Source organism: Protomyctophum bolini (assembly GCF_963924005.1).
Source record: "Protomyctophum bolini genome assembly, chromosome: 14".
NCBI lineage: Eukaryota > Metazoa > Chordata > Actinopteri > Myctophiformes > Myctophidae > Protomyctophum > Protomyctophum bolini.
Genome location: NC_137875.1, coordinates 16,935,461 through 16,960,094, shown reverse-complemented (window position 1 = coordinate 16,960,094; position 24,634 = coordinate 16,935,461). Strand labels below are relative to the sequence as shown.

Genomic DNA, 24,634 nt, shown 5'->3' with positions numbered 1-24,634 from the left:
ACAATAAGTGTGAATTTGTAATATCTTTGGCCGCTCGACGCAACCAAAGAGGGCGTGTGCAGCAGTAAAATATCTCACACTGATTTTTTGGAGATACTAAATAAATCTAAATAAATTGCAATGATATCCATTTAAGACACAAAAAAAATGTATTTGTGACGACAACTCCTCCAGAACCTGAGACATGTTTGCTTTTCGGTAACGGGACACATACATCCCTGCAAGCTCAGTCTAAGTAGGAATATTACCTGAACTACAATGAGGTGGTACAAGTTAGATACCTGAGGGTTTTTGCTCTCCATTTCACATAGCGTTTTGTGTAGGATCTCATACGAGATGCCATTAATTCCCCCCGCCCCTTCAAATAGTAAAGTGACAACAGATATATTATATACATTAAAAAAAGAGACCAAATCAAAACAAGACCACCACAAGAATTTGATGAGACAACAGACAGATACACGACAACACAGAGCTGTCGACGGTAACCTCACAGTACACTGGGGAGGAGAAACGGATCTAGTTCACGTGAGGAATAGGGTTGGGAATCCAGTCGAATCGTTGAAATCCTAAATGATCCCAAGTTTCCCAACCCTAGTTAGGAAACCGTTGTATGTTCAGACATTGAGTGCATTTTAGTTAGATATACATCATTAACCATTCGAGACCCATTTCAGAAACGGACAAAATAGCCGATATGCAAGCTAAGTCGAGACTCGTTTGGGGCTTGTGGATCTGCTTATTTTTCACTATTTTGCCACATATATTATTTGAACATTTTAGTCACACATGGCTCAAAACAGGGATGCCGGGTTGAGAGTGGTTAATGACACAATTGACACACGGTGGTTCTGAATGGATCCATGACATCGACTCTCACAGTTCGTCTACTTCATTGGTGTACTACACGTTTCTACATGACATACATTGCATACACCCCAGTAGTTTTATTACAACATCCCCCATCAAAGACTACTTTCACCTTACTGTACACATCAAGTGGCCCAGTGACACAATTTCTTCAGTCCATACTCTGGCAATCATGCAAAAATACACTCAGTTTCATTCCTTTGTACATTTGCAAAACAAAAGTTAAATTACAAAAAAGGAAAAGAAAGAAATTATGTCATTTCCCCGCATAAGTATGCGCTTTACGCATCTCAAGAGTGAAACTATTTGCATTTGTGCAATCTCATCAATTCGCCAAGCTCTGGACTGGTATGTTATAATGGGCTAAGCATAATATTTAAAACATTATTAACAAATTCCCCTTGTAATAACAAAGTGAAGGACAATTTAAAATCGAATTCCTTCACCTACGTCACACCCGAGGTAAATCATATACGTTATCAGCAATATATATCTATATTTTCATTAAGTTCTTCAATGTGAATAAGCGCTTTTTTTGTTTTTTGTCGTTTAGTTCTGTTAAAGCTATTTACATTCATTCTTACTTACGAGAGAAAAAGCTTCAATAATAAACACTGCCTGAGTGAAATGACTCGTGTCCAAAGAGATATTGCATTCAGGAAGCAAAATTACATCTTACTCCCATTTATGAGAACCGAAATGTTTCTCCAAAAAAGAAAACAGACTATTATTAACTGTGCCAACCACCAAGACGATACAAAATGAACACCTGACCTTTAAAATATATAAGTCAAGAATGGGTGCATGAAACTTTTTAGGATACTTTGACATATTTACATAATGGGTTAGACCCGTGCTTGAATTCTGATTCATTTCACCGTCTCATGTCAGAGTAACTATGCACATTATCTCTAGCCTCCACATCTCCTTGTGGTGTGAAAATTCATCCAAAAAGAGCTTTCTCTCTAATGCCAAATTTATGCTCCGTCGTATGACTGCACCGCACGCCGAAAACAGGCAATCTAAAAGCTCACTGCGCATCATAGATGTGATGCGTTGAGAGCTTGTAGATCAGTGGTTCTCAAAGTGTGGTCCGGGGGACCCTTGTTGAGGGGGTTCCAGGGGGATCCCCTGCAAAATGTGTAAATACAGCATCATTTTAACCCCTTTATCCATATTTTATACGTTGGCTATTGAAAAATAGCAGATGTACAAACTCAGTGCGTCACTTTGTGCCACTGCGAGCTTGTACATCTGCCATTTTTGAAAAAAATATCTTGAAGGTTTTTGGAAACGTTTTTCTTTTTTTACACAAATCTTTTTACCCTGGGGGCCCCTGGCACAAAACATTTTCAGATGGGGTCCCGCGGCCAAATATATATCAATTTGGGAGTCCTTGCGGCACGAACAAGTTTGAGAACTACTGTTGTAGTCAGATCACCCATTTCTGCTGTGTGCGCTACCGTTGTACGAAGAAGTGTATATCAATCTGGTTTTACAAGTGTGTGTGTGTGTGTGTGGTGTACATGAGAAACTGCTACATAGAAATGTTACGTGAAAACTAACAGTTTTCCATATCATGAGGTAGTAAACCGTTCGATTTGCTACAGTAAACTAGGACATTAAAATGTGTTTATAAGCCAACTGCAAAATTATATATCAAGTGTATCTGATCACATGATGGCAAATAACAGACACCACAAAACAAAACCTCACGTGCTTAACAGGCATATTTATATTTCCCAAACTTGGAACATTAATTTTTTGTTGGGTATGAATAGCCTTTGATTAATTCTTAACCCATTCTGGGCGGGAACCCCTTTTGGTGTTTAAAGCATTATGTTATACATTAGCCATTGAAAAATAGCAGATATACAAGCTCGTAGATCTGACATTTTTGAGAAATCGTGAAAATGTGGTTAAAATCTTTGAATATATATTCTTTCAGAGCGAACGTTTTTAACGCAAATATCTCGTCTCAGGTCAAAATGGGTTAATGATTGTCATGGCGAGATCAACCTATTATTCTTATGGGGCAAGTTAGTTTGAACTGGTGCATGTACTGTTACGTAATTAAACAAAGACACCATTTCATTGATTAGGTTAGTGAATTAGCCGTGCATTTGAAATCTAGGTCCATCAAACCTGCCGCTAGTAAAAATGTTTAGCCATTAGCCATTACAGTTTTAGCAATGTCAATTTAAACGTTATACACTTTACTCTATAAGTGCGAATATTTTTTCCCCCATAATGTCTACATGCAGATTCTACACCGTTAGTGTAAAAAATGAATTATGCCCTGCAAAATAGGTTTGTACATAAAGTGGTTTCAAAAGTTTAGCGTTGACTTTGAGATCAGATTTCACTTGACAATCATTGACTGCACTATTTTACACAGTCTGTAAATATATATATATATATATATATATCTGAGGTACCTACTTATACCTGAAGCATCATTTTGTATTCAAAAACATGTTTCACTTCATAGCACAACATTTTCATCTTAGAACTGTAAAAAAATTAAATTAAGCAAAAGAAAAACACAAATAAAGAATCAAATATATGAAGATCTGTTAAGAGCTTTTGAACAACCTGATAAAAAGGATCATCATAAATTATTATGTGTACAATCCAATTACAATATTATGCATGTCCTGAGGTATAGCTGTTGATAGTGTACGTGGCATACACTGACGTATAATAAGAGCCATATGCACTAAAATTCCTGATTCCAGTGCGACACCTGGATATGATTCAGTCCTTTGGATAAGCACAGTATTTATATTATTAAAGTTGCCATTCAGAAGCTATTTGTAAGAGAACCAACCAAAAAAAACAATCCTGTATCCGGAGTGTACGTAGTAAAATACTCAAAGTGTGCAAATTAAACCAAATGGAACCTTATTAGGGGCCCACTTTCATTCCATTTGTACATCCCCTTGAGTTAGATGAACACTATTTACTCATTTGTGTAAAATAAGGTATTATCTTATCTAAAGAATGCTGGTGTAAAATATGTCGACTGAGAAAAGTGTTGCCTTGAAAAGGGCTGTCCATATACAACGACAACGATGACCACAATGGCTGTTATAATGAACTAATCGTTTTTTCTTTTTTTAAAGAATCCCTCAAAATCAAGTGCGTGGCAAAGTTCACACCACTACAATAATGGAGACGACAGTGGCCGGCTTTCAGAGTGATTTGGCGAGCAGCCGAAATCAGAAAAGGTGTTGGCCTGTAATGGGTCAATGCAGTCCAGTGCAGCACTGCCCTCTGGTGAAAGCATCTTTACATTACTGTAATGGGTCAATGCAGTCCAGTGCAGCACTGCCCTCTGGTGAAAGCATCTTTACATTACTGTAATGGGTCAATGCAGTCCAGTGCAGCACTGCCCTCTGGTGAAAGCATCTTTACATTACTGTAATGGGTCAATGCAGTCCAGTGCAGCACTGCCCTCTGGTGAAAGCATCTTTACATTACTGTAATGGGTCAATGCAGTCCAGTGCAGCACTGCCCTCTGGTGAAAGCATCTTTACATTACTGTAATGGGTCAATGCAGTCCAGTGCAGCACTGCCCTCTGGTGAAAGCATCTTTACATTACTGTAATGGGTCAATGCAGTCCAGTGCAGCATTGTCCTCTGGTGAAAGCATCTTTACATTACTGTAATGGGTCAATGCAGTCCAGTGCAGCACTGCCCTCTGGTGAAAGCATCTTTACATTACTGTAATGGGTCAATGCAGTCCAGTGCAGCACTGCCCTCTGGTGAAAGCATCTTTACATTACTGTAATGGGTCAATGCAGTCGAGTGCAGCACTGCCCTCTGGTGAAAGCATCTTTACATTACTGTAATGGGTCAATGCAGTCCAGTGCAGCACTGCCCTCTGGTGAAAGCATCTTTACATTACTGTAATGGGTCAATGCAGTCCAGTGCAGCACTGCCCTCTGGTGAAAGCATCTTTACATTACTGTAATGGGTCAATGCAGTCCAGTGCAGCACTGCCCTCTGGTGAAAGCATCTTTACATTACTGTAATGGGTCAATGCAGTCCAGTGCAGCACTGCCCTCTGGTGAAAGCATCTTTACATTACTGTAATGGGTCAATGCAGTCCAGTGCAGCACTGCCCTCTGGTGAAAGCATCTTTACATTACTGTAATGGGTCAATGCAGTCCAGTGCAGCACTGCCCTCTGGTGAAAGCATCTTTACATTACTGTAATGGGTCAATGCAGTCCAGTGCAGCACTGCCCTCTGGTGAAAGCATCTTTACATTACTGTAATGGGTCAATGCAGTCCAGTGCAGCACTGCCCTCTGGTGAAAGCATCTTTACATTACTGTAATGGGTCAATGCAGTCCAGTGCAGCACTGCCCTCTGGTGAAAGCATCTTTACATTACTGTAATGGGTCAATGCAGTCCAGTGCAGCACTGCCCTCTGGTGAAAGCATCTTTACATTTACTGTAATGGGTCAATGCAGTCCAGTGCAGCACTGCCCTCTGGTGAAAGCATCTTTACATTACTGTAATGGGTCAATGCAGTCCAGTGCAGCACTGCCCTCTGGTGAAAGCATCTTTACATTACTGTAATGGGTCAATGCAGTCCAGTGCAGCACTGCCCTCTGGTGAAAGCATCTTTACATTTACTGTAATGGGTCAATGCAGTCCAGTGCAGCACTGCCCTCTGGTGAAAGCATCTTTACATTACTGCATTACTGGCCCACTGGGTCGCCTTCATGTAGTAGTGTACCGTCTGGCAAAACAATGTTGCCGGTCTGAATTATGCTTTTGCTGTGATTATATGATACGATATGATTCTGTTGTTCAAAACACGAAAAGTTAAAACATTTTTAACCTTCTTTTCCCCTTCAATCCGGGAAAGCATCCGCGTCATTTTAGATTTTAGCTATACCCTATTGGCCTGAATATAAGACATCTTTTTTCCAATGGTAATATCCTAAAAAAAGGGGAGACTATTTGACATTTAATGTTCTTTTTCCAAAAATGAGTCTTGAAAAATGAGGGTCGTCTTATAATCAGAGTTGTCTTATATCCGTCGACAATACGGCGTATTTATATATATTGTATTTAGATTCTTAGATTCAGGCCAATAGCGTATAATCGTTGTTGGGCAGAAACCTTGTATCTTCACGTTTCAATTTAAGATTAGTTTCCCCCCTGTAAATGAATGCCCCACTTCTGGACTTCAAACAAAAGTGTTGTACAAAAGTAGTGAAAACAGCAGATCTACAAGCTCACAGTTATAGATCAGCTATTTTCACCATTTGATTTTTTTTTTTTTTTTTAAAGGGAACCGTTTTGGACATACAAGGTTTTCACTCGACAAACAGACAGATTTATAGCAACTTAAGTTTTCCAGAAAACCGTCAGGATTTAGAAGGCATTATTTAGAATCAGACTGAGGTCTTAAATGGGTTGAAGAGACAAGATATTTCAGAGGCAATAAATTGTACCCAATATAAAACATGAAGTCAGTAAATGAGAAGCCCTAAACAAAGAAAAGAAAAAGATCCAAAGGCTTGAACTGGTGTTCTGTTGACATGCTACTGATAACCGGTCAAGGTAGGCTGTGAAGACACCTGATAGAAGGGCGTGCGTATTTGTCAGTAAATAGAATACATTTATTTATTTTCTCCAAAAGAAGAAAAGTTTAAAAAAAGGAGGATTTGGGGGATGGAATATTTCCTGTTTTTAAGATGACTGAGAATATCCATAACATGAGGCACCGAGATATGCAAATACAGTATATCTAAGGTTGAGGTATGTTTGTGTTTATATAGAAATCAACAGATTTTTTTTTCCTGATAGAAACAATTCTTTCACTGACAAATACCGCACGCCAAGAAATAAATGTATCCTGAGGTGTGATGAAGGCTATTAAGTTACACGTTATCACTATTCATACTGTGCAGAGAAAGACTACATCACATTTCTAGGGTGGGAAATTATCTGGGTGTGCTTTTTGAAGGTTAGCTCTTAGTTTAGGATTTGGACCAAAGAGGGAGGTGAAACTCTGGACAAGAGGACATGTCATTCCAACAAACGGACTATAAAAATAAAAAGGTATTTGAGATCTTGCGGTGCTGGAACGCACAATATTGCCCTGGCATCTACAGTATATTTTCTTGGGGATTGGGTGGGCCAATTTCAATCTCTGGTGGTCATTTGCAAAACAGTGACGAAAAGCAAGTCCGTCCACCAGTGTTTGTATGCAAGATCACAAAAGTATAAGACATCCTTTTCTTTACAACAAAACATCTAAATTCCGCATTAACTTATTATTTACAGGCTCTCAACATCATGCACATCTGCAGCAAAGATGTTTTACTTTTGTAAAGAAAACAGTACCGGCAGAGGACAGTAAGGGGCGCCACTCGCCAAGACTTGATTCTATGTATTACCAATTGTTAGGGTGACCTTTTTAGAGACAGGGATAGATTTATTCAGTCTATAGAAAACAGCATTTTCTTTCATGGAGTGCGTTACAATCCCATATGGGTTGTTTTTTTGGAGTGTAGTGAGTCACTTGTAGTGTTTAAGGACAAAGAGATCGAATTAAATAAGTTAATAAATAAGTTTTCTTTTCTTTTTTTAAATAAAAATAATCACACACTAGTTCTGTGATGGAAAGACAACATTGCCTCTGTTACCGTCTGTCAAATGCAACATGAAAGTTATCTTGTTCAAAATAAATTCAAAATTAGTATGGTTATGTGGGTTTTACTCATCAGGGGAGGTGCTTGTGGTGAGCGACTCTCCCCCGTTCTCCATTGACGCACACTCCAATGTCTCAGAGACCGTGTGCTGCGAGTATGGGACTCCCTCGATGCTCTCAGGGGACTTTGAAATGGCCTGTTCCTCTGCTAAACTGAGGCTTAGCAGCCTCAGTTTCTTTTTGGGGGGATGTTTCAGAGTCCCCAGGCGCTCTTTAACCTTGTACTCCAGGGTGCTGTGTGGAATACCATAGATGGACTGGGCCTTAGACACGCTCATTTTCGCACCCATGACCATAGTGATCGCTTCCTCAAGCAGCTCCGTGTTATACTGCCGATAACGCCCTCTCTTCTTCCTTGGTTGCTGCTTGGAACCCAGATCTGACTCAGACTCGAGGCTGGGATAGTTGCCGCTCAACGCTTGCCTGTCTGTGTCGTAAGCCCAGTATTCCTTCTCAGCCCCGGGGAAGTCGAAAACTCCGTTGCTCCCTTTTCGGCTGTACTTGGGCAGTATAGAACGAAGCTTCTTTCCCAGACCATCCTCGCAGACTGAAGCAGAATGCTCCGAGGGCAGGTCTAACCCGGCGGACAAGCCTCGCACCTGGGGAATCTTGAGGTCAAAAGGTGAGTGGGAGAGGCCCGGGTCTCGGTGGGCCTCGCTGAGGGTTCCTTTACCACAGGACAGAGACTTGGAGAAAAGCCCAGCTGCTTCCAGCAACCGAGGCAGGTCTTTAAGATGCTCACTAGCCTCGCTGTTGGCTCTAAGCTTGAGCAAGGCCCCGAAATGAGTGTGTGCGCCGGAGAACGCAGATCCGTTTCTGAAGAGGTCAGTGGGACTGGAGCGGTGGTTCTGGCTCGGAGGTGACTCTGGGTCGCTCTCCGGGGACAGACCAGCCTCCTCCTTGATGTGCAGAGAGTAAGCAAGAGCCTGGGAAGTCTTAGAATGGTCGGAGTGGCCGCTATTCTCCCACCTCCTCCCATCCTGTAGGCTCCTCATAAACAGCCCGACTTGTCCGTCCGCTCTCAACGATCGCCTGATTGGATGGAAGGAAATTGGGTGTAAGCAGAGCTTGCACAGTGCTGTGTTTTCTAAAGGACGATGGGTTGGGGGAGGGGAGGACGTTGGCCACTCCTTTATTTGATGACCTTGCTTTGGGTAACATCACCATCTTTTCAATAAATGTTGGGGGCCGGGTGGGGTGGGGGTGCAGTTGTGTGCGACTTTTTTTAAGAACAAAAAAGGCTCAACGTTTGGGAATCTGTTTATTAGTTTGCTTTGACGATTCGGGCTCACAAATGTTCCAGTCAACATAATAAGAAAACAAAAGAAAAAAAAAGGTCAAGGGCGAACAAAATGGGGAAGGAAAAAAAAAACAAGAAACAAAAGGGTCAAAGGAAAAGAAATGAAGGAGTTATCAGAAAGAGTGATGTGTTTTCCGGTGGAGGTTCTAGAGGTTTTAGCATTGACAGTGAAGGCACTCTGTGGTATGGCAGCGGAGCGGGGCACAGTGACTATGTGTTACCAGATGACTAGTGCAAGGACAGCCCTGCTGGGTCCTTTGTGAGTGACGTTACCACTGAACAAGCGCAGCAATAAAAGAGTTAGCCAGAGGAGATGATGGGGATGTTTAGAACACTCAGTCCTCAAAGTGAAAAGATAGACCCTCCGTTAACCCTTTAAGACCTGATTCCCATTCTACAAATGCCTTCTAAAAATCAGTATAGTTCACACTTTCAAGATGTTTCTCAACGATGTCCAAAAATAGCGGATGTACAAGCTCGCAGCTGTAAGCTTGTGCATCTGTTATTTTTGAATAGCAGACGGTAAAAACTAAAATGACAAAAAAAAAAATGCTTTCCTGGTTTCAATGGGTTAAGATAATTACCAACGCAAATCAAGACATTCGGTCATGGCAGGAAATAACGATAACACTTGTTGATTTTTCAAACATGTGGAAAATTAAAGCAATCAAACTCGTGATTGGTGATAAGATCATGACAGAAGTATAATGAACAAATAATGTCGGACAAATCAGAAAAATGCGCTGTTGGTGTTTATTGAACACAAGTGTTGACAAGAAGTTATTTCTGAGGTCTGTTTTTCGTCATTTAAATAATTCCTGATCGTTTCGCGCGGCTGGTTTTCATTCACATGCTCAGCCCTTCAAGGATAAAGACCGTATGAGAACTAGATACCGTCATGCAAATATCTGGTTCACATACAGAGTGAGATCTAAACCACAGGCCGCTCTATTCTGCTAAAAAAAGTGATGATCATCATTTACGATTGCGTCTAATCCCACTGTAGCCAAGACAGAGGGAGCAAAGCAACTGGTGCTTAATTAATCCAAATCAGAACTGAATTACAGGCATGTTCAGTTTCAAATGCACCAACAACACCCAGGCCAAAGCATAATGATGTCAAGAGAGGATTCGCCTCAGAGGAAAACGGAACAGAATTGTGGGTTATGAAATAAAGACTTCAACCAATGTCTTTTATGATTCGATAAAAGACATTGGTTTGCGTGTTTTTTTAAATGAACAGACTATAGTCGAGTTATTTGTATAGAGATTCTTAAGAGTATAAGAGTGTGGCCTCTGCTGATCTGGTTCAATGTTATTTAAAAAAGCGTGTTGCTTTTACAGAATTAATATCTTCAGAGGAGATGCAGAGTCAAAACATGGCGTTATTAAACTGAGGTTGATGTGCAGAAACTCCATTTTGTTAGAAGTTCTGTCGATGCAACAAGTGAAGAGTTGTAGCAAGGACATTATCAAGCTATTGCTAGTCAATTGTTAGCCCTGCTAGAACATCACAATATTATAGTAACCGTGGTAACACAAAATGCTTCTACTATTGACAGACTCTCGGAGTCAATCAATTCCTAATTAGATGTTTTTTGCGAGTTTGTGTGTGTGTGTGTGTGTGTGTGTGTGTGTGTGTGTGTGTGTGTGTGTGTGTCAGAAATTCAATAAGTCATTAAGGTGACTTATTGAGGTCAAACTTAATCTCGTATTTGATTTCATGAAATTGAAATGGACAATGATTATCACAAATCAGATTAGGCTAAAGCAAAAGAGTCAGTGCACTTCTCAACCTTTTCACCATTTATTGCCCCTTTCTTATATAATTTTGACAACTTGGCCAATGTCTGACCAGTTTTTAATGGTATAGTTTGCTGATTACTTTAAATGCAGTAATGGTCTTTTTTCCTTTTGAGGTATTAAAAAGGTCTTAAATAGAATCATCAAATAAATACATCATCATGCAGACCCCCAGGTTGAGAAGCACTGCTGTGGGGACAGACATGGACCATGGGGACAGAAGGCCATCTTACCCTTTGATTGTTGTCGCTGGTGCAGACTGGTAGGGGGCATGGCCAGACAGACGGCTGCTGTGACGGCTCTTCTTGAGGGACAGGTCCAGGACTCCATCTGGAAAGATGGCAAATTGACACTAATTAGACTACGGACCCCCCATTAGAAAAGATATGCAAGGGACCCCCATAAGACAAGTTTTTTACAGCTCTAGCAAAACACAGTTTGACATGCATTAGTCTACGGACCCCCATTTAATGACATTTCTATCTCTGGGACCCCCAATTTATATTGTAAAATCAAAGTTAATTTAACTCTGAGAGTGTACAAATGGAACCAAATGGACCCGTTTAGGTCCAAGTATGAAAATCCACATTTGTTATTTAACCAAGTAGCCAGCATCGTAACATACTGACATTTATGACAAACCAAACCACTTGACAAACTTGTTGTAAATTCAACACGATTTTAGTTGTGGAGTGGCATTCTGCTTCAATAGACATACGTAGGGCATACACGCATTATAAGCTATGGCTTGCCCCTTATGCCATTATGGCAGGCAGGTGGACACATGGCTCCAATGTATAGTACAGAGGCCAATCAGTGGTATCATAGTGTATATATTAGAGATGTTATTTGTCATATCGGTATCAGAGAATATGCCAGTCTAACCACCGATCCGACACAGGGGTAAGGAGTTGACACTATGGCAGGTAAATAAAATGTTGGGGCATGTGGAGTTTGCTTTCGAGTTGCCCAAACAGCAATTGCACATACAGTATGAGGAGGAGTCTGCTATAAACACAACACGAGATGTATATAGCTACTAGCTAGATAGCTATAAACACAACACGAGATGTATAGCTAGCTAGATAGCTATAAACACAACACGAGATGTATAGCTAGCTAGATAGCTATAAACACAACACGAGATGTATAGCTAGCTAGATGGCTATAAACACAACACGAGATCACAACACTAGTATCGGTATCGGCTAACACAGAAATTGTGGTATCGGGATCGGCAACGAAAAAAGTGTATCAGGACATCCTAGGTATATATCTATGGATCACACATCCTAGCCTCTTCTCTCCCCTGGCTCCCAAGTTGCGGAATGATGTTATTTAGAGAGCAGGTTGTTTAGACAGACACTAGGCTCGATGTTTTCCTGGTATCCTAGTGACTTTGTATTGTAGCACTAAATAAGACTTTTTTTCCCTCCTCCACTGCAGCCAATATTGGCATGAAGTACTAGGTAGACACAGGTGTTACCAATGATATAAAATAAAGACGTGTTCCTTTCAGATCAAACGGAGTCAGGGTGCTGCTATTGTGCACGTTGGCTCACTGGGGCTCCGCTACACTAAGCAGAGCCATAATTAGCATCATTGGTAACACCTGTACAGGACGCAACATCACCCTTACGCATGTCAATATGGATGCGGTGCAAAAGGTCCTTTGTTTTCTTTGCACTCCAGTCGTGACCATTTACTTTGTCGTTTGTCGATTACGTTTCACGAGGTTTACGGTAAACCACAGATGCAATCTGCAAGATCAAAGTAAACCGTTTACTCTGATCTTGCGTTTTGGCATCTGTGGTGTCGTTGGGTGCGCAGCGACGTTCGCTGTACCTTGTTCACTGGGCTCGGCCGGGGGCTTCTTGACGGTGAGGTCGAGAGGGGAGTCCTGGTCGGCCATGAGGAGTTTGCTGAGGACCGGGTTCTGGCTGTGTGCGGCGGTGGTGGCGAGGGCGGCAGGGGGGCTGGCAGACGGCGGCGCCCCCGTAAACGAGGGCGGGCGCGCCAGGCTTTGGTCAGTGGAGGGCTCCGGGTCCGAGGGGCTGTCCTGAGTGGGGCTGGTTTTTGAGGTATATTCGGCGGCGAACTGGCGGATCATTCTCTGCATGATCTCTCGAGCCACTATTGGAATGTGAGGGTCCGAGAAGCTTGGGACATCTGACAGAGGAAAAGGCACAAGGGCAAAACAATCAAAGATACATTTCACCTTAAGCTTAAATTTATCTTCCATTGCACGATGGTGTTGCTTGCGTAAAAGAGCAAATCTTCGCGCTGTGTGGCGTGCCGTTAGCTTGAGCATCTGTTCTTTTAGACAAGGAGGTTGTCATTCTACAGAGAATAAATTAGGCTTTACAAGTTTACATCCACTTTCACTTCCAATGTCATCATCTGTGATCACCGATATAGAAACTCACCCTTTCTGTAGAGGACTGCATTTAGGAATTCCTCCGCCTGCTTCTCTAGTCTGTTAAGTTTGGTCTGGTCTTTAACCAGGAGAGGTTTCTGTGTATCTTCAAGGCCCTGGTTGCTTAAGCTAACTAAGTGCTCCTGACAAAAGGGCAAAAATAAAAAGGTCATCAGAATCAAACAGGATATTAATGAACTCATTAAAAATGCATACAACAATGAAGCTGTTTGTCCAGTTTCCATCGACGAGGCCTAGTTCTCAATATAAACATTATTGCTTATCAAAAAGGGGTTGTGCTGGGAAACCCTGGCTGCACATAGCCCAGGGCACATATATTATACATTCACAACACTGTAGGCTCACACTTTTTTTTTTTACTGGTTGGAATGAATACTAAGCAACATAAAAACTGGTGCATGAGAAGAAAAGCTTACCTTCACTTTGTCACGTCTTAAGCAGCAGAACAGACAGTTCTCATCGAAGGACCAATCAGATACCGCTTCGGGCTCACAACCTGCGGACACACAACAAAAGTGACATGTCAGTTACTGTACCATTCTGAGTCCTTTTCACCAGCATGTGTGTGTGTGTGTGTGTGTGTGTGTGTGTGTGTGTGTACACGCGTGCATGTGTGTTAAAAATAGATTTTTTTTAATTTTTATTGTAAATAAAGGACATCCAATTCCATGTTTGATCTGGACTGATGATTCAGCAAGACCTAGCCTTCGACCTTCCAGTAGTACGCAAATAATATCCATCTGTACATTTCAGGAATCACTGCATGTATGCATGCACGGGTGTATTATATGCATGCATGTCCTGCACAAAGCTGGAGACGAGAACCTCGATGCCGACGGCCAAATGAAGTGGCGGGGTCGAGTATGAAGTCGACAGGATGAGCTTTCCTCCAAAACCAACCGCCTGCCAACAGGCACGCCTTACGAACAGCGGCCACGCCCCGATCGTCCACTGACTGCACTAGTTCTCTTAACCCGTTAAGACCAGGAAAGCATCCGTGTCCTTTCAAATTTTAGCTACAGTATATAGAAACATAGGTTAAAAAAATAAAAGTAGGATTTAGAACAGTGGTTGGAACTGATTTAGAAGGCATTTGTAGGATATAATCAGCCTCAGGTATTATGGGTTAAATAAAATGTGGACAGATTTAATTTTAGCTTTTTCTTCCATCATCAACAATAATATTTATAATAAAAGCTACTGTGAAGCTTGCACTCAAGATACGACCGCACGGCGCCAATTGTTTTACATTTTGTTGTTTTGTCACTTCGCGTCTCCGTCATTAACTCGACGGCGTGCTGCCTAGCAGCTTACAAGATGCACTGTGTAAAAACACGGAACCTGCAGTGTTCTAAATGTGCTTTGAACCCACCGATGCATAACATTCAGGCCGATATAAGGTTCTCGCTGCGTACACAGAAAGCACATGTTCCACGGTGAGGAAGTATGGTGGGGTTTTCCCTACATCAACATCAATGAATTAATGAACATTAATTTTAAATATAAATATATGTGGGCCATGGTAATTCCCTGTCACCATTTGTTTTAATCGTAAGAGGAAAGGAATCGAGTAAGCATGCTCCATTCAAAAGGGGTGTATCTCTCCTTACTTTCTTTTTTCTTTGTTAAAGATGGAGTGCCACAATTATTTTATTTTTCCAGTTTTGTCTATGAGGTGACTGTACTTCATTAGATACCCTGGTGTCGTGTTTATGTACAGTACAATGATGTACTGAACCCTTGACAGTCAAACTTGCCAATGAAAAAAACAGTAATATAGTGTTTATTATCAGCCCCTCCCCTAACCCCTCCCCTTCATCATACAACTACAGCTGTGTGTGTGGCTTAAGTTCAGGTGGATCACCACCCATCAGGCATACATAATGAACTGGTGGGGGTGCCCACATAAAAACGACATTTTAACAAATACTGTAGACTTTTTTGGAAAAAAATCTTCCTCCTTATATAACAATATAATGACCTGATGATGATGTTTTCGGGGGGGAAAAAATCATGGCACTCCATCTTTAACTATGTGTTAAATGGGTCTATATTCTCCAATATAGACCCCTGATACTGAACAAAGACCAAACTGTGTTTGTTCAGTAGCAGGGGTCTCTCTGATCTCTCCCTGTCACTCATGTTCTTTAGTAAACAAGACATTTTCTGGTCAGCATACCGAATCCGATTTCCTCCACTCAGGAGAGAGAGAGAGAACTCACACAGGATAAACAAGTGAAATTGAAAGTGACGAAACGAAGAAAAAAAGCCAAATTGGAACTGAAACCTCTAAATGATCTTTGTGGGGTCCTCTCTCCTCTCTCCTTTAATGTTTTGTTTTTGCGGCTTTCTTTTTTTTTTTTATTATAGAGGAAGTACGTATGGTGGGTTTTTGACAGGAAATGGGGGAAAGAGTGGGGGAGTGACAGTAAAGGCCGTCGGGATCGCGGCACACTGCCAGACTCGGGCTACCGGCCAAGGTGCCTGGACCGCTGAGCCACGGCCCAGGCCGGGGTCCTCTCTCCTGACTGGATACAATTGGTATCCCGAAACGAATATTTATTTTGTTCACTTAATACTATTTTTGCAGAGGAATTCTTCATATCAATAAAAAATTACCTTAGGATGCTTATACACGTCCTTAGCACCCCGTGGTTTTGATTCCCAGGACGTGTATACACATCCTTAGCATAATTAGTGTTAACATCAAATTTAAATTCCAACAGCCTTCTTTACCAACTTGTATGAAAGACCCTTGCTTTATCATTTACAGTTATACTGTGGCATGGGAATGACGTGAAAACCCAGAATAATACATACATTGTTTTCATTAACATTATGCATCGTCATAATAGTCTGAAGGAATTGTGGACTTTTTTATAATGGGCCCTGTGCCATCCAAAACACCAACTTCATGTAACACACAAAGCATGCTCTTTTCAACAGCCCAGAGGAGAGGAGGGAGTGAATGTAGATGGGCACCACATGGTACAATGGTGTGGCATTGTTATAATAAGGACAGATAACACAAACACTTTATTCACCACTCAAGGCCCATTCAAAGATTCTCCCAAATTAAATAACCGATCTACAAGCTCAAGATGTATCAAGTCTGATCTTGAGCATGCACGGTATAGATCTGCCATTTTTTGAGGATTTGGAGAATTTTCACCTATAATGATAACTCCAAAATCATAATGCCAGGCTGGCCAAGAGATTACATTTGGAATGTTGACTAAAGCAGTCAACTTTAGCCGTTTTTTTTGGTACTAATGCTAATGATATAGCAGAATTTATTCATGCAGTAATGTTCTCTTATGGATTATTATTATTTATTTTTTTGTATTGACTTACCTTTAAATAATTTCAGATCTTCTACCAGCCCTGGACCAAACAGACCCTCCAGAATGCTCTCAAAACCTACAGAACAGAAGCAAATCAAATCAATCAATCAACAGGCCATACGCCATGTGAAAGAAAGAAAGAAAGAAAGAAAGAAAGAAAGAAAGAAAGATTTCAACCGTAAATGTGTAATACTTTAAGTCAGACTGTATAGAAACCAACAGCTGCAGAGCATACTCTCAAAATGTATGACTGCTTTGAGACAACCCAATTTCTGCCCAAGGGTCCAAATTAATTTAGTGTGCAAAAAGAAAAAGAAAAAAGAAACATCAATTAGGGCCAAGTGTGCTGCACATCACTGACACGGATCATACACTTCCCATACAACCAGGCTTATCTCTGGCTTTCCATTTCATCTTGACAACCCCCTCAGCTAAATCTACCCCCCCCCCCCCCACACACACACACACACACACACACACCCCCGCACACACCCCGTTAAAACACATTATCGGCAGGTTTTTACTTTAACGGTAAATACATGCACTCCGACTCCATCCATCCTCCGGTTGCCAAGCAACTGAAGCAACTATGGAGTTGGGTGCACTTATGGTACATGTTGTAACAATAAAAGAAACTGACAGAAAGAGATGGAAAGGTGATGATATGAACATTATCGTGAACCCTGTTGCAGAGCGGGAACTACACCGTTAGCTTTCATGGGAATCCAGCGCGCTACACCAAACTAAAACCGAGAAAACGGGCAGGAAAGCTGCAGGCTTCCTGCAGTTGTACATGGCAGATAAAAATGACAAAAGGTCGTTTTACAGCACAAGGCCGTCCATATATTCTGTATATATTCTGTATTTAGGACCGAAGGAAGAGTCGCACCGATGACATTTCGTTTTGCAGCCTATACGTACAGTCCCAGCTGTTCCAAGTTCATAGTGCATATTGCCTTCGCAGGCCTTCACTGAACAGTGCATAATACAATATGCTAAAGTCTGCCTACCGCCATAGGGTCAATATATATACCAGATCCAAAACTACAACACGTGTTTAACCAAGCGCTAAGGAGGTCAGAGGCAGCATCTGCCTACTGAAGCAAATCCTAAATCAGAGACCATAGGAGGAGCGTACAGTACATACACTCAGACTGTACTGTAGTCCAATTCCAACACAGACATGACTCTTCATTAACCAAACCATGTGGATGAGGCAAAACAGTGGCTCAACGGGACATTTCCAGACGCAACAATAGTAATTAACATTGCGAATAACAGCGAAAGTAGTCAATCTACATGCTCACGACGAGCTTGGAGATCGACCATTTCCGTTGGGGGGCGATAACGCCGTGCGACAAAGTATAGTATAGTACGATGAATAAAAGGGTTCAGAAAATCTCACGTTCGAAAGCAGCACATTCAACCTACAGAAGATAACATATTACCCCCCCCCCCAAGTTTTTTCAGCACTACCATCAGCATCACCGAGCCATGCCAACTGTGTGAGTTGCATAACATCTCTCCTTTTAGTCCAATGTGTTCTACTTACTTTAAGATTCACGTCTTCACAGATGGCAGCAGGAGAAGAAGCAGAGAGAAAGAAAAGAGAGCCAAAAACCTCCAGCCCTCCTCGCCATCTACCCTCCTCCTAAACTTAACTTACAGTGAGCCCAATCATATACTGTACTACTGTCATGTGTTCAAATGCCCTCTCTCTCAGCTTCTCACCCAACTCCCAACCACCCCCCTCCCCCCCGAGAGTCAAACAGAGAAGAGGGGAGAGGGGAGGGAGGGAGGTGGTGAAATATAGCGTTAGCCTGTAGCTGGAGCGTTGTGTAGCCTGTTTCTGGGTTAGTGCACAGGACTTCAGCCGCAGCCATCCAATCCCATTTCTGAAAATATTTCAGAGGCAGCGGAAGGAGGAAAAAAAAAAAAGAAGAAAAAACTAGGTCATCCACTTTCGTTTGACAGAGCAGCGGCATGACATCAAACCACTCTTCAGGAAATTTGAGTTTAGGGCATTTAAATAATGCGTCATACTGTACAAAAATAAATAAATAAAAGATGAAAAAGAAAAACAGTTAGGTAATACCAAAGCTTTTCTGCTGGAGGACAATCTATACAGCTGCTTCAAAACTCAGCCCTTTTTTTTGGTGCCAGATGCATAAATTTAGGCTTTGATGCACACTGGAGTAGAACAAGTAGCCTAAATGTGCTGCAGATGAAATATTGATGGAGGCTGACGTTGCCATGCAAACTCCACAAAGCACATCTAAAATACAACATAGTGCTGCTGGGGGTTTGGGGTGTGGTCGATGTGAAACAAAAAAAACATGAAAATACCAAGACAACACAGCTCTAATCCCGGGATACGTTGCTGTATGACTAGTAGCGAAAATAGCAGATCTACAAGCTCACAACGTGTCGCAAATCACAATGCTTTGTGAGCATTTTGATTTGCCATTTTTCTCATATAGAAACCGCCCAAAAAGGTCAAAATAGGGATGCCAGGTTGAAAGTGGTTTATAATGTGTCTTTATTTCAAGTGATGAGACTATGGCTGTGGAAATGGTTTTCTCAGCCTCTACAAAAAGGTGGGTTAAGCATTTTGACTGCTTGATAGAACATTGGGCAATTAATCATGGCAGAACAGGAATTAGGCCACCATTCAGATTGTGCTACACAGATGTAGCTCGATGTATGGTATCTACATAGCCTCCAGATATACAATATAAAGAGCTAAAGAGGTGTGGAATAGTGATAATGATCAAGTTGCAAGATGAAAACAAAATTGGGAACAGTTGAGTGAAGGATATTAGAGATAACTTAGACATATTAACTGGGCTTCTTCCAGTGCCTATAGACATTAAAAATAAATAAATGATGATCGAGATGTTAAGTTATAATCATGTTTCACCTAAAGTTGTTTGGCAAAATGTGCCCAAATGTGCTCACGAAAGACATTTTATATCAATCCTCCAGCTGACTTTAGTGACTAAAACATTATTTCAACCAAACTGTATTTTATCCAATCTGTATGGTAGATTATGTATTATTATACACAGAACTAGCACTACACTTCCATTGAGAAATGTCGACCCTTGTCTGGGGCAGGTATGACACAGACATAGTAGTTCTGCACCAAGCTCATAAGCCGCAATATTTCTCAGAGCCAAGTGAGGGATTCGTTCCTGAAGAGTGACATTTAGTCTCCCACATGGACCTGGGTTAGCATCCCCAGTAGGACATGAATTTCATGAAAGCCACAGATTGAGTCAAAGTCGTGAAACTTGAAGCTGCAAAGTACGCTATAGGATTTGAAAAATGCCAACGGTCACCTAGTTCCTAGTTTACAGAATTATTGTTGAAGGCAAATGTCACAGAAGCCACATCATGGCACAGTGTGCCAAATCCAATTTCACACATTTGATGTGATGGATTTCATAACCCGCCATTTCATCACTAGTAAAGATGAAATTGTTTTGATAAGTCTCTTGTCGACACTATGACACGATGTGTCCGTTATCGTACGGCGACGTCACAAACGTACGTCATTTGGTGTTTACAATAGAGGGAGCTCGTCCGCAACCCGCGAGTGATCCTAGGATTTCCGAAAGAAAAATACACCCGGAAAAAGATCCAAACCTTCTATGCTTTCCGTTCCCAGACAGTTTTGGTGAAAACTGCCAATTCAACTGCCAATAACTAAAGAACGGAGCATGGCGGTGACACATTTAGTTGAAACGATTAGTTGAAACGCTCAGAAGCACTGGCAGTGGCTAAAGACTGGCAGTGAATGAGTTTAATTTAAAGAGCTGGAGAGACACAGAGACCCCTGAGACTGAACAACAAACACTATAGCAATGATTGATTACTATCAGAATAGTGATTTAACCTTTTAACAAACAATAAAACAAAAAAAACATATTGTTTTAATCAAAACACATCACTTACCTTACCTTTAAGCATAAGCAATGTCTAAATGATATCTCGACAGGAAAGTTGTGATCACCTCTCCATCTGTATACCATCTACCTGGGCCTAGAGTAGACTAGGCTCTCCAGCTTGTGTGTGCGCTAGATACCATATGTAGCCCTACATCAAAACCTCCCAGAGGAATTGACCAAAGTAAAGGGAAGGAGGGAGAGTTTCCATAGTATGGTTGTAATCCTCAGGGTCTAACTGTCTCAATGGAAGATTAGGGAGACAAAAATAGCAGATCTACATTACATAGCAGATATAATGAATCACTTAATGCCGCGCTGCGAGCTTGTACATCTGCTATTTTGGATTGTTGGAAAAGTGTGAGAGCTACTGATTTCGAAGGCCTTTGTAGAATAGGCTTCAGGTCAAGTGTGTTGTTTAAAGTATATTGTGCCACGGCAGGATCCCTAAATAAACAGTTGTTTTAACCACAACCTTCCCTATAAGCCAGTTTTGTTTGAGCACCTACAGTACCAACCATTGAGCCGTGTGTGTGCTAATTGTAAGTAACACTACACTACCCAATCTGTCTTAGCCTTCTTCTGACCTACATCTCCAACCAATCAGGGACAGGGAGGCGAAGAGAGAGATTTGGAGTGACACCCATGTCCTTCCAAACACCACTTAATAGAAGAAATCCCCTTTCAGGGGGCAGATCTAGGATCAGCTTATACCCCCTAATTCCATCCCTTAACCTGCGCTGTACATCACCAACAACCGATCGTGAAGTCACTGGTTTTGATTTGGTGAACAAACACGGCTGCAGGCGGTAAGAAAATATAGCCAACAATCACATCTAGATGTGATGGAACAGCTACGTACCGACTGATAGTTCCGTGATAAGATAGGCTATATTATGCCCTCTACCTAATGTATTCCTAATTCATATGTTCGAACCGGATTCGATGGCAATTCCGACAGAGCATTAGACCGACATGCGGGAACAACGGTTGGACTAGCGCTCGAACATGAGCTGCTCCCGTGCTTGCGGTTATGGTTAGGTTAGGGTTAGAGGTATAGGTTGTCGGTCTAATGACCAATAATAGTGTCGGAACTAAAGCCTGTAGTGTACCCTGTTCCAACATTCAATGCCACAAACACAATTAATTGGTTAATCACAATTATTTGTCTGGCAATTATCGTCAACTTAAATTTGTAATCGTGACGTGATCAATGACCTGTTGTTAACAGTGATCAAGTGCTCAAGGGATGACATGTCCAGTCTATTTGACTAGTTATTTTATCAGAGCCTACTCGGGCTGTCTGACCTAGTTTTGGATTTCAGAAGCTGCTTGCTATGTGTTACGTGTCTCCTAGCTCTGCTCCATAACCTTACTGCTCTTGCTGCCGTTGCATTAGGCTATGGAACTGATTGGCTCGCATGAGATGCAGACCAGCCTCTCCTCTGTAGCGAAAATAAAAATATATGTTTTACTTACTCACCAATACAAAGACGGGTTGTGAATTTAGAAAGCCTACTTTCCTTAGTGGACACACTTTAGAGCCCCCACCACACATAAATGCACTTTTTTGGCTAGAAAGGGATTGTGTTTTCACCGGGAAAACAAATAAGAAATGTAGTTACTCCACTGTGCCCTCTACCGATATTGCCATGGGAAAATGTATATTGTGTTGTGTGCCGGTGTTACACACGTCACAACATGTTGTTGTGGGCTTGTAGATCTGCTTTTTTTGGCAGGCAATTAAGTTTAAATAACACATACCGGTAAGTAAAATGAACACAAGCAAAACAGGAAATCTGTGAGTCATATCCACCCCACATAGGTCTGAAGTAAAGATGCCATTTGGTTAGACTTTTAGCACTTATATAAAACTGTGCGTGCGTACATTTCTAGTCCTACTAATTAATCACTTATGGAGAATATGTCCCAACTTACATTCACCAATTCAAAGAGCAAAACTGTTCATGAGTGTGACAAGTAACCAAATGGACCCGTAAGGGTCTGTATACACAGTAGGGTTCTAATCTGTACATAAAGAATGTAGAATTTCTTCAAATGTTAATTGAATGCAAACATTTCATCATGGGAGTGCAGTGCTCCTCTTCCCATTGGACAACCCTCCTGTTTCATGCTGCTGCCCTACTAGCTCTGAGGGTCTCTGACTCGTATCCAACGCCTGCACGACCCACCCATCCCCCACTGACACTACAGTACAACTCAGAGAGAGAGAAGGAGACCCACAATCTTTGAGAGCTGGAGCTTCTCCGAGCTCAAAGCAGTGTATATAACCAAAAATATTAACCCATTTAGACCTGAGGACGATTCTACAAATGTCTGCTAAATCATGACAGTTTTATGTTTCTGTCAGTGGTGCTCAAAATATTTCATGTCAAGGACCCCCAAGAATTTTATGTAATTGGCCGCCGACACCCATCTGAAAATATGTTGTTCCAGGGAGGGACCTCCCGGAAGCAAAGATTTGGGTTAAAAATGTTAGCTCTGAAAATATATATATATTCAAAGGTTATACACGATTTTTCTAAAGCTCGTAGCGCGGCACGTGCCACGCTATGAGCTTGTAGATCTGCTATTTTTCAATAGCTAAAGTAACATAATGCTTAAAACACCAAAAGGGGTTCCCGCCCAGAATTGGGTTCCACCCACACTGCATCATCACTGCTTCCGTGCATGCGGGATCACTATAGCAAAAATAATCAATTGACCCGTTGAATCGATTCTTAGCCTCTCTCCGTCACCGCCCTTTCTGACGGGATGTCGGGATCATCGTTTAAAAATCATATGATCGTGTTCACACGTACTGAAGCCGATCATACATCCATATCATACAAAGAGGGTCATTGACATGCCTGAGCAGGGCTCTATGCAGATGTAAAAGGAAGCTCTGGGTGCTGGGGATATAATGAGAGAGAGAGAGTCAAAGTTTCACTGATTACTTGAGACAGGACACAAGTAAGATCATTACAGTGCTTAAGTTCTATCCCTTCTTCTTGTCACTTTTTTGGATTAGATGCTAGTAATACTATGCAGATCTATGTTGGTTTTCTAATTTCTACTAACTTGTTGGATTTGTGCTTTTGCTTGACCACAAATGCTAGTCCGATGGCATGTTGTTGTTCAGACCGATGCTAGGTTTGATGTTCACCTGGTTATTCAACACTCTACAGTTTCTTTGAAGCACAACTAAAATCTTCTCGTTTCACTCCAATTATGTGACTTTATCGCCTCTGATCTCACACTTGGTAAGTCTCTCTAGATAAGAGCATCTGTAAATTGCTTAAAATGTTAATTGTAAATTGCAGCCCAGTCATCCATCTCACACACTGTACACCGGTGGGGGCATCGGATGTCCACCTCTGAACAGCGCTCAACGGGTCAATGGAGACCCAATTGGTCTCCTGTTCCAACTCCGATGTTGCAGATTTTCCCCCCGGACCCCCCTGGGGTTTAAGAGATTTAAGCCTGATTTATACATAGTTAAATTAGACCATCAACAAGTTCACAATGTGTCACAGGCAGCGTGACTCATTGTGAGATTGTAGATCGGATATTTTCGACGGGCGACACAGACGTGCAGCCAATTCTACTATAAATCAAGCCTCCGTGGGCAAAAGCAACGCGAGTGCTTGTAATGACATTTGTTGGCCATACATTGGGCTCCTCATCGAAGCAGCAACATAGATGCATCAGCCTGTACAGTAAGCAATGAGGTGACAGCTTTGAGGGAACATCTAACAGGGGGAAAAAGCCTCCATGAATAGTTAACACGATGTGATGCAAAGTGACATTCAAATGGTGTAATGCTGCACAGAGCAAACCTCACAATAACCAAACTCAGTGAGACCATGAGTGAAATGCAAACATAAAAACATGTGGGCGTAAGTCTGAGTGTGAACACTTATATATATATATATATATATATACACACACATGCATGCATGCATGCAAGCTCAAATACCGTACTACACATACAAGCCTGCCAAGACAATGCAATTCAAAACTGTTGGAGGAGTCGTGTGTGTGCGTGCGTGTGTGTGTGTGTGTGTGTGTGTGTGTGTGTGTGTGTGAGAGAGAGCATATACAGAGTCTGTCAAAATGAACAAGCCTCAGCAATGTTTGCAAATTAAGAGATGGCCCAAATAGCCATACGAAGACAAAACAAGACAATCTAGCCATTGT

The 24,634-nt window shown here is 41.6% G+C and overlaps 1 protein-coding gene across 3 annotated transcripts in view; it reads right to left on the bottom strand.

Moving 5' to 3' along the window:
- The window catches only part of LOC308328692 (uncharacterized protein), a 37,875-nt gene that overhangs the window by 9,044 nt on the left and 4,197 nt on the right, over positions 1-24,634 (bottom strand). For 2 of the 3 annotated variants that reach the window (XM_080782740.1, XM_080782741.1), the window contains exons 2-6: positions 16,498-16,563; positions 13,560-13,639; positions 13,133-13,265; positions 12,552-12,875; positions 10,940-11,036 (exon numbers count right to left, since the gene is read on the bottom strand). In XM_080782740.1, the coding sequence (XP_080638866.1) occupies positions 10,940-11,036; positions 12,552-12,875; positions 13,133-13,265; positions 13,560-13,639; positions 16,498-16,563 (700 nt within the window). The remainder of the gene's footprint in view (positions 1-10,939; positions 11,037-12,551; positions 12,876-13,132; positions 13,266-13,559; positions 13,640-16,497; positions 16,564-24,634) is intronic. The other variant, XM_080782742.1, reaches the window with a different exon arrangement.